Source organism: Tachysurus vachellii, chromosome 4 (assembly GCF_030014155.1).
Source record: "Tachysurus vachellii isolate PV-2020 chromosome 4, HZAU_Pvac_v1, whole genome shotgun sequence".
Lineage (NCBI taxonomy): Eukaryota > Metazoa > Chordata > Actinopteri > Siluriformes > Bagridae > Tachysurus > Tachysurus vachellii.
This window is the reverse complement of record NC_083463.1, coordinates 17,507,898-17,526,179: the sequence shown is the minus strand read 5'-3', so window position 1 is coordinate 17,526,179 and position 18,282 is coordinate 17,507,898. Positions and strand designations below refer to the sequence as shown.

General features: G+C 35.6%; 1 protein-coding gene across 1 annotated transcript; it reads right to left on the bottom strand.

Moving 5' to 3' along the window:
• Positions 1-1,317: 1,317 nt before the first annotated feature.
• Positions 1,318-14,052, bottom strand: im:7151449 (complement factor H). Its single transcript, XM_060868119.1, has 14 exons — positions 13,735-14,052; positions 13,099-13,284; positions 12,279-12,378; positions 12,102-12,172; positions 11,811-11,993; positions 10,431-10,616; positions 10,051-10,233; positions 8,616-8,801; positions 8,236-8,418; positions 6,800-6,985; positions 4,375-4,440; positions 3,431-3,482; positions 2,348-2,426; positions 1,318-2,102 (listed from the first exon to the last, which is right to left on the bottom strand). Exons 1-13 carry the CDS (start codon positions 13,796-13,798, stop codon positions 2,354-2,356), a joined length of 1,719 nt encoding a protein of 572 aa, XP_060724102.1. The 5' UTR covers positions 13,799-14,052; the 3' UTR covers positions 1,318-2,102; positions 2,348-2,353.
• Positions 14,053-18,282: the final 4,230 nt, after the last annotated feature.

Sequence of the window (18,282 nt, the reverse complement as noted above, 5' to 3'; positions counted from 1 at the left end):
GTCCATAAAACCTTAGAAAAATCAGTCTTCAGATATTTCTTGGCCCAGTCTTGACGTTTCAGCTTGTGTGTCTTGTTCAGTGGTGGTCGTTTTTCAGCCTTTCTTACCTTGGCCATGTCTCTGAGTATTGCACACCTTGTGCTTTTGGGCACTCCAGTGATGTTGCAGCTCTGAAATATGGCAAAACTGGTGGCAAGTGGCATCTTGGCAGCTGCACGCTTGACTTTTCTCAGTTCATGGACAGTTATTTTGCGCCTTGGTTTTTCCACACGCTTCTTGCGACCCTGTTGACTATTTTGAATGAAACGCTTGATTGTTCGATGATCACGCTTCAGAAGCTTGGCAATTTTAAGAGTGCTGCATCCCTCTGCAAGATATCTCACTATTTTTGACTTTTCGGAGCCTGTCAAGTCCTTCTTTTGACCCATTTTGCCAAAGGAAAGGAAGTTGCCTAATAATTATGCACACCTGATATAGGGTGTAGATGTCATTAGACCACACCCCTTCTCATTACAGAGATGCACATCACCTAATATGCTTAATTGGTTGTAGGCTTTCGAGCCTATACAGCTTGGAGTAAGACAACATGCATAAAGAGGATGATGTGGTCAAAATACTCATTTGCCTAATAATTCTGCACTCCCTGTAAAGACATGAACAGCAAGTAGGAATGGATTCTCTTCTAAAAACTAAATATCTTTCATTTGAAGTGTAATTGAGAAGTCATGTATTATTAGAATACAATAGTTTTTCTGATGATTACTTGCTACAATATTAAATATGCTAAAATGTGCAAAGTGTGATTTTTTTTGTTAATGTCACTGCCAGATTTTTAACAAAGTACTCTAAACATAATCCCAGCTAATGGCATATGTTGAGATCTGTAATGTCAGTCATAAGACCAGACCAAGATTTAAAAAATAAATCTCAATCGCTTTTTCCCCAGATGCCTCTAGGATCTTATCTGTTTCTAGGATTTGATTGAAATTAGGACTCAAGTTTAACATATCTAGCATCTCAAGTCCCAGAAATATGTCATACTGTATCTCCTTTCAACTCCCAATGCGTCTTTCATCTCCGAGACAAAATGCAGCAGGGGAATAATGGAATCCTGTGAGTTTGGTCAAATAAAAACATTTATCTCAGATAACAGATCCTTTTAGGCACGCCTAAAACTGATAAACATAGCTGAGATCACTCACACTGAGAATAACAGGAACAAACTGGATAATTAAGTTACATTTACAACAACAGGTAACCTCACTAAAGCACTGAACTCAGTACAACTACAGTAAAAAAAAACTTTTCTTGACCAACTTTTAAAGTAGTTCCATAAATAAGTTTTTAATAGTTGTATTAATAAAAAACATATTTACATGATTATTTACATAAACATATTCAAACAATTCATTAATCAGCCACAAGTGATCTTTAAAGTGCTTTAAAACTTCATCTTGTAATATATTTGCTCTATAGTCTGCACACCATCAGCTAGACTAAACAACACACATCTGAAAGAGTAGTGCTATTGATTTTCTTTAAAATATTAAGCATTTAGAATCTTAAACAAGTCTGATGTTTAACGCATTGCCATTGTTCAGGCAAAAATAATCAATGGCTTCCTCACAAAGCAGGCCTTGACGTCAGTGCAATTGAGTTTGTTTCTACATGAGGGTCTGAATAAAAGATTTTCTGTTTCCATGTTCACTTGTGAAAAAGAGCACAGTGTGACAGATTAATTTTGGTTTGTCTCAGGATTGTAGTCTGACCTGAGACAGGACCACTTTAGGACAACCTAGAACCATCTGAGTTCCTGTTTCTGTTCTGGAAGACCAAACCTTAGATAGAATTTCTGAGAGAAAGTTTTCGCTGAACATTAGGTGAGCTCTGTTTGAAGGAATGGCTGGTATTAAGTGTGGGGATTTCCAGGATGCAGAATTTTAGACTTTGAAAAAATGGAACAAGAAATCAACTCATAGAGGAGATGATGATAATATCAATGTGCAAAAAAAAATATTTCCGGTCATGAGGTAATACTGTGCTCTTGAACACTGCATGGATCAGAATTGGATTGGCAGACAGGAGAAGTGCGATTAGGGGATCTGTGTTTGGGAGGAAGAAGAAAACACAAGCTTAGGCAGTCATCTTACTACAGCATACATGATTTATCATCATTTTACAGCAGAACTAGGACATGCTAGAAATGTTGTTACTGTTATTAATTAATTAAACTACTATATTATAACACAAGCATATTAGGTTATGGAAAACTCTAAATTAAAGAAACTATCAGAAGAAGAAGAAGAATGAAAGTAGTTTCAGTCAGTTTATAGATCTTTGTAGGTACCTGAAATTAGTAAAAAGTGAAGGTGTCTTTTAGCTTCAATGGATCTTTTGTCCTCCTTGCTTCCCCGGTGTTATATGATCTATATGCCATCACCAGATAATGAGATACAATCAACATTATCCACTTGCCATGTTTTAGTATTTAGTATGAACCAATTCAGAACTGTCTGCTTTATGAACAGCATTGTTTTAATATGATTGAAGCAGTTAAACAAAGCAGTTTCATAATACTGTTCATATCATAGAACACGTTCAGTACGCGTGACCTCATGTCTATATTTCATAGTCTTGCACATGTCGTCTGGGGGTTAGTCAGTCAGCTGTCTTCACTGCAAACTTTTTTTATGTAACTGACAATTAATCTGAATCTGGCATAAAGCTTCATCTACAACATTTTTTTACTATATACATTGTTGTAAGAAGTCCCAAACTGTTTAGGAGTACATAACTAGAATCTTATACAAGTACTATGTGATATAGAATATGAACTGCTCTGGACTGGCTGATGAATCACAGTACAGTCAAGCTTCATGACATAGAACCATTTAAGCTTAGTGGAAATTACATTCCTTATCTGTTTGATGTAGTAATGAATACAAGTTCATTTTCAGCATTCAGCTGACATGTATATGCACATACATATACCATTTGAAACATTTATATCCTTCTCTGGCAAATAAAATGTGGGGCTTCCCACATCCTGAAAATCAGGAAACGCAAAAAGTCTAACCTTTCCTTCTCTGTTCTGCCTTTCCTGTTATTTTCCACTTTCTGAAACATTATACAGTAATGTGAGAACCCTAAAAAGAATTCAAACAAGATGTGGCTGTCTGTGTGTCTGATTGAATAACCCAGGCTCAGTAATGCTTGTCCAGCTTTTTTCAATCATTAAGCAGGACTCACATATAATCTGAACTATTTTAGCTCAAATTCTAAGACAATTTTGAAATAAGAAAAGAATAGAAAAATTCAGCAAGTGTGACTATAGTTTGATGGGCAGTCGCACTACTCATGCAGAACCTTAGTGTGCTATCTAATTCAGCATGCTAGTTATTATAAAAGACGTGATAAATGACATGCTTACCCTTTTCGTTTCTGCAAAGATTTTGCAAGAAAATATATGCATAGGACAACAGCTGTGAAAAAAGTGACATGCATCAAATTCATTTACATCCCTAAGGAAAACTTTAAATAAACAATTTTTGCAAACAAATTGTCATTATATTTGTCATTTGCTCTCAGTCTCTAGAAGCTCTGTTCCATGCCTATTTTTCCTGTGGTATTAATATGAAGTTGCACATCTGTAAAACCAGCATCATCCATTACCATAACCAAGGTAATGATACAAAATATACATTAGTAGTTGAGCACTACTAATGAGCACAATGAGCACACTGTTCCTCCACACATGGCGAGTAAAATGGGAAAAGAGTGGCCCAAAAACCCTGAAAGATGACACTTAGTACGATACAGTTTCCTACTGCTTACTGTTACAAAATAGAGTCTAAAGACTAAAATTAGGCCGTCACAGCGAGAATGTACTAGAACTAATAAGAAGGATCAATTCATCTCCATTTATTCTCAAAAACCTACACCAAAATTACCTAGATCTTTACAAAATATACTAGTGAATATAGACTGCAATATTCCTGTTTCCTGATTATACTTCCTGAACCATAATAATGAGACAATTCGTCCTGTATACTGTAAGATATTTCAAGATAGCTAAACTTGGAAACGAAGATTCACCTGCTTTCTTCAAAACTTAAATTTAAGATAATCTTTCTTTCAAATCACAAGTAATCAAAACAATGGACCATTTTAATTTTTGAATCCATTTTGAAAACATGAGTTCAAAACCCAAACAGCCAGAAGAAGAAGTAAGTTCACATAGCTTAATGCAGCTATCATGTTTTACAGAGGGACAAAACATTTTATGAAGTATTAATTTTTGAACATTTGTCTTTAATTGTTGTACACACATTACTTAGACAATATTTGAAGAAAGATAAAAGAAAAGAAACTCACCGGCTACAAGGACAACAAAACCAATGTAATGAAACTTATCAAACGCAATGAAACTTATCAAAGTTCCTGAAAAAGAAATACAATAATAATTAATATATATGGTATAGCACTATATACTATATCTAACAATAATAATAATAATAATAATAATAATAATACATTTTGTTATTATTATTATTATTATTATTATTATTATTATTATTATCATCATTATTATTATACTGAATAAGACCACAGATAAAAATTTCATCTATCTGCGTTAAACAATTTAGAACATGGCATATTTGGTGTCAGACCACGCAATTTTTATGTGAGCAAAAGTATGATACCACTTTGCATATTTTTTGCTTGCAATAACCATCAAGTCAGGGCCCACTGACATCACCAAACTGTTGCATACTTCTTTTGTGATGCTTTTCCTGGCTTTCAGATATTGATTGTTTTGGGGGGGTTTCTCCATTCAGTCTTCCCTGCAGAAGGTGAAATGCTGCTCAGCTAGATGCTCAATTACAGTCTGGTGATTGTCTTGGCCAGTCTAAAGCCTTCCTCTGGTGAACTGCTGTGTTGTATTGCCAGTGTGGATAGGCTCATTGGCTCCTTTCATTTTTATGTTATTCCCAATTAGATGCATTTCTCTGTAAACTGGTAGACAGAATGCTTCTCTAGACTGCTCAATTTATTCTGCTGTTACCACCATCATCAGTGAGCCAGTTCCAGAACAGCCATGCAAGCTATGGCACTACCATATTCCACGATGCTTCACATGTATGTTTAAGATCTAGAGCAGATCATTTTTTTCTAAACACTTTGGCCAATTCTTCACTTTCGATTTTCTGTGGCTCCGCATTACTGTTGATGAGTGGTTTGCATCTTCTTGTATGGCCTCTAAATTTCTTCTAAGGTCTTCTACGAACAGTTTGATTGTGATTGTCTTTGTTGGTAATGTCACAGTTGTTTTATCACAGCTCACACAATGGTTCCGTCATCATCTGCTGTTTTCCTTGGCTGATCTGTTTGATGTCTAATTGTTAGTACATAAGTGGCCATGTTTTAAGTTGTTTAACACAGCTAGATGTGTCATATTGCAGTAGAAATATAACTGAATTATAATGAATTCAAATTAAACTTCTGATCTCATACAGTATATGTAAATAGCTGAAAAAATATTATATTGTATATCATGCATAGTGCCAGACATAGAAAACCAGATAAAGGATGTCATGTTGCAGTCACGGTCACAAAACACAGAGTAGCCTACAAATATGGCCACTGACCACAACTCCCTGAGTACAACATGGCTTACAATCATGGTCACACAGGACTACAACATGACATCACCAACTTTCTCACATTCACATTTATCGTCACTCTGACTACACACACCTAGACTTAGTTACATAGTCACTATTACAAAATATATGGACTTTCAATTTGCAAAGTATATGCTCAGTGTCATGTACTTGTCAATACCAAACATAATCTTTATGCTATTTTGTTAATGGTTATGGATATGGTTCTGGTTATGTCTTTGTCTCTTGCCAAATAAACTGTTTGCACATCCCTGTTTGTTGACCCTGACCTTCTCACTTAGGATATGTTTGTCTCTGCAATAATAAAGAAACTTAACCTGCAACTGTCAGTGTCTCTGCTGCCTGATAACTTATTAAACCTACAAACTGTATTTCTTTATAAATTTGCTATAAATGATAACCCTTATCATAGTCACTAATGTTAGACACAGATCTGGGCATGCCCTTCATTCTGTACTTTGGCACACAGACAAGGAGTCCCGATCATGTAAAGTCAACATCAGCAAGCAGAGCAGAACACAGCATCAGATGAATATCACCAGCTGATGTAAAACTGAATGAGACTAGCCAATGTAGGAGTTTCTATGGAAATGTGGACCTTTCACCAGAGCAAAGTGAAATAATACCTGCACCAGGAACACTATTATCAATGTATCATGCATTTATAACAGCTATACAAGAGAGTTTTGTCCTTGCAGTGGTATAGGTATAGAGATAGTGGCCTTTCCTCTCAGATACACAAACAAAACACAGCCAATCATCATCTTATACTCTGATTCTTGTTATCCTTCTTAGACATTTGTCTTGACAAGAACTAAAGTGAAAACAAGGTATTTAATGACATCTTCAATTTCAATGATCTCCTTGTTATGATTACTGACTATGACAGAATGAGGGATCTCAGGATGCTTCCCACAGGTTAAATACGAAATACAAAATGTCAGTCATAGTCTAAAGGTTATTCCAGCACATGCAGTAAAATATTTGGCTATATACGGTTGACTTGGATGGAATTGGTTTAGAGGACCACAGTCTTTTTCTGAAAGACAATGTATGTATTCTGTGCTCCTACTGACACATTATGAATGAAACAGAATGAAAATAAAATTCCTTACTTTTACAGGTGAGCTCCTGTTTGCTCCATTCACCATTAACACATGTGATGTTGTTGGAGCCCTGATCCACCACATAACCAGTAGCACACTCCAGACTGACTACAGTTCCATCAGGAAATGTATTTTTCAGAGGAGCAGAGTCACTTAACACCACATTTCCCTCCAGGAATGTTTCAGGACATTCACCTGTTTAACAAAACAAAACACATTCAATGTCAAGAACAGTCTCTATGGCCTGTTAGTTACAGCTGGTGTAGTTAAGAAACTGGAAGCGTAACATCAGTCGCTTGGGAACACTGAATACAGTATTTTCATGTTGCTTGGCTCGTTAACTTTGTGACAGATGAGTAAGACAGCAAACTGGCAGAGACAGTTAACCAATTTGTGGCTGGTTAAATATTACACTGAGTTACACTTTCAGAACAAGAGCCCAACTCAAAAAAACTGAGACCAACATGTCCACATGCACAATTATTAGAATAAATAAGATTCTGGTCAACTGAAATTTAACACAGCATCTGTTCTGTTCCAAAACTGAAATACTGTGAAGAACAAGCTTATAAGGGTAAAAAAATAAACCACATAACCTAGGGTATCATGCACACTGAATTCAGCAATTATTGAAACAATATTATTTGTTTATTATCCGGCTAAAAACACCACAAACATAAATGTCACAACTATTGTATATTTCAGAATGTCCAAGCTAACCTGAACTTTAATCATTGTCAGCTTCTTAAGTAACAACATGCTTGTATAATATTCTACTTCATTTATATATTTCACATCTTAAAGCAACTATAAATTGTGCATATAAAAATCTGTTGTAAATGCTAACCCTTGTCTCAGCCCACTTCTTGTTATACTCTTGTTCATGCCCTTCATTTTCTGTTTTTACTGACACTCAAATATAATCTTATGATTGCAGAAGAGTTTTTTTTAATCTGTTCAGCAAAGTGAATCTGTGAAGCTGTGCCCTGAACATAAAATGCATAAGCTGTCCTGATAATGGGAAATCAATACTAGTAGGTCGATGTATAGCATCAGGTTCATAGCTAGCACAGAATCCCCAGAGCTGAATTAAAACTAAATCAGATTAACCAATGTAGGAGTTACTGTGTAAATGTGAACATATCAGGAGAACAAATAGTCACAACTGCACTCCTACTGATAATAGCTGCACCAGGAATCACAAACTATTACATATGAATCTCACATTTATAATGCCTAAGCAGGAATGTTATTTTATAGCAGTGGTATAGTGGAATAGTCGGCTTTCACTCTGCTAATATAATCCACTTTTCCAGAATACAGTAAATGCCTTTCCTCCCAGATACACACAGATACAGCCAACCAACATGTTACTCTGATTCTTGTTATCCTTCTTAGACATTTGTCTTAACAAAAACTAAAGTGAAAACATAATGAACTTTTACCTTTGCACTGTGGAAGTGAACTGTATTTCCCATTTTCCTCACAAACAACTGATTTATTGCCAACAAGAGTGTAGTTGTGTTCACAGTGATATTCAATGACATCTCCAAATTCAATTGTTCCCTTGTTATTATTACTGACTATGACAGAATGAGGGATCTCAGGATGCTTCCCACAGGTTACCACTACAAAAGAAAAACAAAAGGTCAGTCATAGTCTAAAGGTTATTTCAGCACATGCAGTAAAATATTTGGCTATATACAGATGACTTGGATAGAGTTGGTTTAGGGGGACCACAGTCTTTTTCTGAAAGACAATGTATGTATTCTGTGCTCCTACTGACACATTATGAATGAAACAGAATGAAAATAAAATTCCTTACTTTTACAGGTGAGCTCCTGTTTGCTCCATTCACCATTAACACATGTGATGTTGTTGGAGCCCTGATCCACCACATAACCAGTAGCACACTCCAGACTGACTACAGTTCCATCAGGAAATGTATTTTTCAGAAGAGCAGAGTCACTTAACACCACATTTCCCTCCAGGAAAGGTTCAGGACATTCACCTGTTTAACAAAACAAAACACATTCAATGTCAAGAACAGTCTCTAGTGCCTGTTAGTTACAGCTGGTGTAGATAAGAAACTGGAAGCGTAACATCAGTCGCTTGGGAACACTGAATACAGTATTTTCATGTTGCTTGGCTCGTTAACTTTGTGACAGATGAGTAAGACAGCAAACTGGCAGAGACAGTTAACCAATTTGTGGCTGGTTAAATATTACACTGAGTTACACTTTCAGAACAAGAGCCCAACTCAATAAAACTGAGACCAACATGTCCACATGCACAATTATTAGAATAAATAAGATTCTGGTCAATTGAAATTTAACACAGCATCTGTTCTGTTCCAAAACTGAAATACTGTGAAGAACAAGCTTATAAGGGTAAAAAAATAAACCACATAACCTAGGTTATCATGCACACTGAATTCAGCAATTATTGAAACAATATTATTTGTTTATTATCCGGCTAAAAACACCACAAACATAAATGTCACAACTATTGTATATTTCAGAATGTCCAAGCTAACCTGAACTTTAATCATTGTCAGCTTCTTAAGTAACAACATGCTTGTATAATATTCTACTTCATTTATATATTTCACATCTTAAAGCAACTATAAATTGTGCATATAAAAATCTGTTGTAAATGCTAACCCTTGTCTCAGCCCACTTCTTGTTATACTCTTGTTCATGCCCTTCATTTTCTGTTTTTACTGACACTCAAATATAATCTTATGATTGCAGAAGAGTTTTTTTTTAATCTGTTCAGCAAAGTGAATCTGTGAAGCTGTGCCCTGAACATAAAATACATAAGCTGTCCTGATAATGGGAAATCAATACTAGTAGGTCGATGTATAGCATCAGGTTCATAGCTAGCACAGAATCCCCAGAGCTGAATTAAAACTAAATCAGATTAACCAATGTAGGAGTTACTGTGTAAATGTGAACATATCAGGAGAACAAATAGTCACAACTGCACTCCTACTGATAATAGCTGCACCAGGAATCACAAACTATTACATATGAATCTCACATTTATAATGCCTAAGCAGGAATGTTATTTTAGAGCAGTGGTATAGTGGAATAGTCGGCTTTCACTCTGCTAATATAATCCACTTTTCCAGAATACAGTAAATGCCTTTCCTCCCAGATACACAGATACAGCCAACCAACATGTTACTCTGATTCTTGTTATCCTTCTTAGACATTTGTCTTAACAAAAACTAAAGTGAAAACAAAATGAACTTTTACCTTTGCACTGTGGAAGTGAACTGTATTTCCCATTTTCCTCACAAACAACTGATTTATTGCCAACAAGAGTGTAGTTGTGTTCACAGCGATATTCAATGACATCTCCAAATTCAATTGTTCCCTTGTTATTATTACTGACTATGACAGAATGAGGGATCTCAGGATGCTTCCCACAGGTTACCACTACAAAAGAAAAACAAAAGGTCAGTCATAGTCTAAAGGTTATTTCAGCACATGCAGTAAAATATTTGGCTATATACAGATGACTTGGATAGAGTTGGTTTAGGGGGACCACAGTCTTTTTCTGAAAGACAATGTATGTATTCTGTGCTCCTACTGACACATTATGAATGAAACAGAATGAAAATAAAATTCCTTACTTTTACAGGTGAGCTCCTGTTTGCTCCATTCACCATTAACACATGTGATGTTGTTGGAGCCCTGATCCACCTCATAACCAGTAGCACACTCCAGACTGACTACAGTTCCATCAGGAAATGTATTTTTCAGAAGAGCAGAGTCACTTAACACCACATTTCCCTCCAGGAAAGGTTCAGGACATTCACCTGTTTAACAAAACAAAACACATTCAATGTCAAGAACAGTCTCTAGTGCCTGTTAGTTACAGCTGGTGTAGATAAGAAACTGGAAGCGTAACATCAGTCGCTTGGGAACACTGAATACAGTATTTTCATGTTGCTTGGCTCGTTAACTTTGTGACAGATGAGTAAGACAGCAAACTGCCAGAGACAGTTAACCAATTTGTGGCTGGTTAAATATTACACTGAGTTACACTTTCAGAACAAGAGCCCAACTCAAAAAAACTGAGACCAACATGTCCACATGCACAATTATTAGAATAAATAAGATTCTGGTCAACTGAAATTTAACACAGCATCTGTTCTGTTCCAAAACTGAAATACTGTGAAGAACAAGCTTATAAGGGTAAAAAAATATACCACATAACCTAGGGTATCATGCACACTGAATTCAGCAATTATTGAAACAATATTATTTGTTTATTATCCGGCTAAAAACACCACAAACATAAATGTCACAACTATTGTATATTTCAGAATGTCCAAGCTAACCTGAACTTTAATCATTGTCAGCTGCTTAAGTAGCAACATGCTTGTATAATATTCTACTTCATTTATATATTTCACATCTTAAAGCAACAATAAATTGTGCAAATAAAAATCTGTTGTAAATGCTAACCCTTGTCTCAGCCCACTTCTTGTTATACTCTTGTTCATGCCCTTCATTTTCTGTTCTTACTGACACTCAAATATAATCTTATGATTGCAGAAGAGTTTTTTTTAAATCTGTTCAGCAAAGTGAATCTGTGAAGCTGTGCCCTGAACATAAAATGCATAAGCTGTCCTGATAATGGGAAATCAATACTAGTAGGTCGATGTATAGCATCAGGTTCATAGCTAGCACAGAATCCCCAGAGCTGAATTAAAACTAAATCAGATTAACCAATGTAGGAGTTACTGTGTAAATGTGAACATATCAGGAGAGCAGAGTAATAGTCACAACTGCACTCCTACTGATAATAGCTGCACCAGGAATCACAAACTATTACATATGAATCTCACATTTATAATGCCTAAGCAGGAATGTTATTTTATAGCAGTGGTATAGTGGAATAGTCGGCTTTCACTCTGATATATTAGAACATGTTACTCTGATTCTTGTTATCTTTCTTAGACATTTGTCTTGACAAGAACTAAAGTGAAAACAAAATGAACTTTTACCTTTGCACTGTGGAAGTGAACTGTATTTCCCATTTTCCTGACAAACAACTGATTTATTGCCAACAAGAGTGTAGTTGTGTTCACAGCGGTATTCAATGACATCTCCAAATTCAGTGGTTCCCTTGTTATGATTACTGACTATGACAGAATGAGGGATCTCAGGAGGCTTCTCACAGGTTACCACTACAAAAGAAAAACAAAATGTCAGTCATAGTCTAAAGGCTATTTCAGCACATGCAGTAAAATCTTTTCCTATATACAGTTGACTTGGATGGAGCATCGTGAACCTACACAGACACCTTGACCTTCCAGTCCAGCCATGTGATAGACACTGCTTATTGCTGGAGCCTTTTAGGTAATACCTGGAAAGTATCAATTTACACATGTTGAAACCAGGATACTGTGAATGTTTTTTCCATTTTACATAATTATGTTATCTTGAAGATAGTAAAATAAGAAAACACTCACCCGCGGTCACAGTATACTCTGATGTATACACCAAACAATGTTCCATTTGGGATGTTAAATTTCATATTGGGGGATGGTGTGGGAGGACCGCAGTCTTTTTCTGAAAGAAATATTTAAAGCTATAGATCAAAATGGGCTGATTTACCATATTTAATATTTAGAAAAAAATCATTGTACTGATTTGGTAATGGTAATCCAATATATAAGCTTTTGCTACGTCACATTATCTCCTGCAACTTCTACGATTTTCTAATAGGATGATATAACACAGTAGAAGTGGTGTTTATTTATTTATTATCTGCTATTTATAATGCATAAACCAGAACAAAATTGTGCTCCTCTTGCTGTGTTCTGATCTCCCAACAGAATTTTAGAGTTTTAGTTGCCTAGTGATCCAGTATTGATGTACTCATTAATATAGACTCCTAAAGCACTGCTTTAAGCCATTTTGGAAAAGACGGCTGCTAAATGCTGAACATGTAAATGCAACATTATTACTGGCTTTTCAACTCTGCATTAATGACACACCTATTTGTTTGGAAAGGCATCAAGTAAAGTCAAGTAAAATTTGATGTTTAATTCTTTAATCTAATTTCTATGTTTAATTACGGTTTAAAGTACACTTTGTAGTACTGTTTAAAAAAGGTTATCTGTTTACACCAGCAGAAATTTAAGATGTAATTATATTGCTATTCCCAACATAGCAAAGCATAGTTACACCCAAACCTTATCGTACTCGTCCAGCAAAGGCGGCACTGACGCATTTGTTTACACAGCTGACACATTATGAATGAAACAGAATGAAAATAAAATTCCTTACTTTTACAGGTGAGCTCCTGTTTGCTCCATTCACCATTAACACATGTGATGTTGTTGGAGCCCTGATCCACCAAATAACCAGTAGCACACTCCAGACTGACAACAGTTCCATCAGGAAATGTATTTTTCAGAAGAGCAGAGTCACTTAACAACACATTTACCTCCAGGACAGGTTCAGGGCATTCACCTGTTTATCAAAACAAAACACATTCAAGGCCAAGAACAGTCTCTAGTGCCTGTTAGTTACAGCTGGTGTAGATAAGAAACACCAGAGTCCTTTATGAACACTGAATATGTTCATGTTGCTTGGCTTGTTAACGACAGATGAGTGAACAGCATATAGAATTTGTTTTTAGGTTAGTTTTTAGGTACAATTTCAGACAATAAGAGGTGATGAACTGTACCATGCACCATGTCAAACATACAACAAGGCAAAAAAAAGCAGCTTTGTCCAAATATATACCTTAGATTTGATTAAACAGGACACTATAATCCCCTTATCCATGTTATATATACATACTAAACTACCAAACATAACTGCTATAAAGAACCGTTTTTGCTTTAATTGTTCATGTATTTGTAATAAATAACTTCATTAATTCAATAAGAGCGAATTGATTAATAAAATGAAGCTCACCAGTGTTTCCTCTGGACACAAACATCAGCAGGAGTAACAGCAAAGTCCACCAGCTCATCTCCATGCTTATAATAAAGAAATAAAGGAATAAATAGTCGAGAACTGTTCACGACTTAAATTAAACACTAAGTGCGATACAAAGTTTCCGCAGAAATGATTCTAGTCAAACAAATTGCTAAATATAATCCTGTTCCTTATGGTACACGGACCGTCCGCGGTAATCCGCTCGTAAACTATGTCCCGATAAAGAAATTGCCTCAATGTTGACGGGTTGTTCCGCCCTTTCACACACACGCACCCTCACACACACCCTCACACACACACACACACACGCACACGCACACGCACACTCACACTCACTCACACACTGAGGCTTTCCTCGGTCATTTGAAAGGGTGGGACTCAAACTGAAGCCTGAGTGACGTCATAGGACAAGCACTGGTGAAGATACCAGGATTTCTCTTTAGTTTATTTAGTTTTTTTATTATTTAGTATTTACTTGTTTAGTGTTTTATTTAGTTTTACATTTTTTTAGTTTATTTAGTTTTTTATTTAGTTTTTTTACCTTTTTTAGTTTATTTAGTATTTTAATTAGTATTTACTTTTTTAGTTTTTTATTAGTTTTTACTTTTTTAGTTTATTTAGTTTTTTTTATTTTTAGTATTTACTTTTAACAACATTTATACCAAGCTTGTAAGTCATTACCAATATTGTAAATCATTGTTCTTCTACAGCTTTTTGTAAAACATTTTGTGATAAATTTGTGATCAAACAGTATTGAAAAAATGTTCAGTATCAGACTATTTCAGCAGCATTTATTGGAGACAAGCCTTGTTTTGTTATTCATATACTGAGCCACAGTGAGAAAAGACAATGAGAATAAACTGTAGAAAAAAAGTACAGATCATTCATATACGTCAAAGGATTCACACATAAGACAAGAAATTAAACAAAGAGAGCAATACCAATAAAAATATTATTAAGAAGGATTTTTAAAAAGACTCACAGTAACAAACTCGAAGTACCGAAGCTGAGTTGTATTCTATGTTTACTCTTTTTACTCTATGTATATCTCTTTTGTGTTTGCAGATGCAACATATAATCTTAAACTATATCAGTGAATCAAACTAGAAAATATCACATATGATCAGAGACATAAACTGCAGGAACAGTATTGACCGATACTCAGTGATACATTGGTATATTCCTGGCAGAGATTTTGTTTGGGTGGAGTTTCTTTTCAAAACATACCAATGTATATATTTAGCAAAACATGGTTGCTATAGCAGATGTTCTAAATTATTAAAAAGCTCTCATTTTTAAATCTCCATCTGTGATTGACCTCAGAGTAAGCATGATTCATTCTCAGGGTGTTCCTCCCTCGTTTCCACTGTGTGTTGTGTTTATTTCAACAGCACTGCACTACTAACAGAATAAAACGGATACCCTGGAAACATCTGTTCTACTTCCTATTTTTTAATCTTCGTTTTGAATAGATCTTCTTAGTTACTAAGTTAAAAGGCTGCGTGAATTTACAGACTGTGGCCCACAAAGAAAATAACCTCAGGCTTTACTTCAAATTATTCTGTGTATTCGCATTTATGATGATGGTGATGCTGTCGCTTGTGGTTCAAAAATAAAGAAATAATTAAAAATCAAATTCAAGGTATTTGTCTCACTGTACCAAGACAATATGGATGACAAAAACAAAGCCTTAAATTCACGTATGTTTTGTCTGAACAAGAATATGGCTTAGCGCTGAGAGTCCATTTAAACCAGACATCACTAGTTCCATATATTATATTTTGGAAACTTAGACCATTTTAATATACCTGATGTAACTAATAGCTGGGAGTTGCTGCATGCTTCAGATTATGTGGTTTTAGTCACTATGGCAACACCTCCAAAGTGTATAAACACACACTGTGACTATAAAAAGAGAGTTTGTCAACTCCTCTTTCTCAACAAGTCCCTGTCATAGCACAATACACGTAAGCAATTAGATTAGGGTGACTCTCTCTGTAGTCTTGCAATCACCACCTTAAGTCTTTCACTCTCTTTGTGTAAACACTCATTCCAAATGACTGACGCAAGGTTAAATAAGACGAAACATTAGATAAGACTTTGACTTACAAGTACATGGCACTGTCTCAAAGTTTTTGAGTGAAGTAAATTTTTACTCATTTTGATTAATAATTCATAACAAATGATGGCATGATGATGATGATTAATATCAAATACATGCATCTAGTGTGTGTGTGGGCTGAGAGGCAGTGCACTCAGTGATGACCCCTCGTGGCCAGTAAAAGTTTAAGTTTAAGGAACTTCTTAGTTTTGTGTGTGATGTCTCTTTGTTTAATTTCCTCTTTACTAATCAAGAGACTTGTTGTCTATTTAATCATTTTCCTCTGTAACACGGATAACATGTTATATAAAATGCAGCAAGCAACTCAATTCAGGATGATTGAGATGTTGAGCTATAATTATTTGTGTATGTCTAGTATTTGCTTTTACTTTGTTCTTATTATGATTAGCAACAGTTTCATAACCATTCTAATATAAAATGAACATTACATAGAGATGTTATGTAATGCTTAAATTTTCATATGTTTAATCAACTCTTTTTCCTTAACTGCCTTCATAGTTCAAACAAGTCCACAAGCTCTAAGCTAAAAGTTAAACTTAAGCTTAAGGCTTCTTGAAGAAAATGCCAAAATACCTTTCCACTGTGTACTTAGTTTCCAGTGGAAACTAGCATCCAGCCTGAAACACTTGTGAAGTATTGACTTGAGCTATTTATCGCCAAAACATTTACTTTAGTGTAACACAGAAACAGCTGGAAAATTAAGATCTATGTACAACTTGAAATACTTCACCTCATACAGAGTGACATACAGTGTGAGGAAATGATTTTTATTATCATTTAACAAATGTAATACACAGAGAGCAATAAGCAATGACATCACTCCACTATGTACTAAAAAATGGGAGCTGAAGGGTGTGTGTGTGTGTGTGTGTGTATGTGTGTTTGGGTGTGTGGGTGTGTGTGTGTGTGTAGTGAAGTGATATATGAAAATACATGTGAAAGTAAAGAAAGTTGTGATCTTGAAGCCTGCCTCCAGTTTCCTCGTTCTCATATCTTCCAGTACCAGTTACATATTGAAAGATGAATATGAGATGAAAAAACAGAATTTCAGCTTTTGAAATTTCATTCCCTGATATCTGTTACATGTGTTAAACAATTTGAAACATTAATCTTTGCCAGCAGACCAGCCGTATTCTAGGTAAGCAAACTCTAACCTAGATTTTCTTAAAATAAATGAAAATAAATAATACCTAATATTTTGTTGCAAATCCTCTGCTTACAATAACCGCATCATGCTAGCAACATCCCAGCCTAGCAAACTAATGACGTCCCCAAACTGTTACATTCTTCTTTTGTGATGTTTCCCTGGCTTCTTTCAGTTGCAGTTTGTCTTAGGGGTTCCCCCTTCCTTCAGTCTCCTCTTTAGGAGGTGAAATTCTGCTGATTGACTTGGCCAGTTTAAAACCTTCCACTTGATGAAGTAATGTGATGTGTTGCCAGAGCATTTTGGCTCATTGTCTTGCTTCATGATGAAGTTCATCTTAACTAGATTGAATGCATTTCTCTGTCAGATTTCAGAATTCATTCTGCTGATATCATCACAAGTTACATAATTAATAAATATTAATAAGCCTGTTCTACAAGGAGACATGCAAACCCAAGCCATGACATTACATCCAATAAGCATTTGTTTTGGATCCTAAGCAGATCCTTTCTTTCTCTACACTTTGGTCAATCCTGGTTCCAGGACCTGTGGCTTTCTGTATTTATTTATAAAGTTTAATCTGGCCTGATTTTTACTGCTGATGTATTGTTTGCATGTTGCGGTGTTGCCTCTGTACTTCTGCTTCTTCTTTAAAAGGCAGAATATTAGATATTTACCCCTGACCAGTGTTTTTCTTCAGAGCTGTCACGTAGATTGTAATCAACTGCTATTGTTTTCTTTTGCCACCCTGTTCAATGTGTGCTTGTTAACACACCAGAGGTTTCTTTCTTTTTCAGGATATTCCAAGCTGTTGTCTAGGCAATGGCCAATGTTTGTTCAATCTCTCCAATATATCAGAAAATCAGTGTCAAAATAACAAAACATGATGCTTGCACAGCATCAAAGTCAGAGCATATACTTTAGTGTGCTGTTGTGGTTGGAAAGTCTGTAAATACTGGGACACAGTTATTGTAGATGTGACATGAGTTCATGTTTGTTGGGTGTTGTAGTTTGTGTAGGTCGTGTTTGTAGTGTTGTGATCTGGGAGTTGTTGAAGTAGTGTGATGCTGAATCCAGTAATGACATGAGATCCCAGCATCTTTCCTTTGGTCTATAGACCTCCCACTAAATGAGATATCTGAAATTTCCCTCCTTTTGGTTGGGTAGAGGAGAGAGGGATGCCAAAGAGAAAAGAAGGAGCTAGAAGGAGCTAGCAGTGATGTGAGAAGTCATGTTTGTAGGTTACCTCACTGTTTCT

Bases quoted from the DNA above. Each gene is read 5' to 3' on its own strand.
- im:7151449 (XM_060868119.1), bottom strand. From the start codon at position 13,798: ATGGAGATGAGCTGGTGGACTTTGCTGTTACTCCTGCTGATGTTTGTG. The intron at 13,285-13,734 runs GTGAGCTTCATT...TTTGATAAACAG, and splicing joins TGTGTCCAGAGGAAACACTG to GTGAATGCCCTGAACCTGTC. The intron at 12,173-12,278 runs GTGAGTGTTTTC...GATACTTTCCAG, and splicing joins AGAGTATACTGTGACCGCGG to GTATTACCTAAAAGGCTCCA.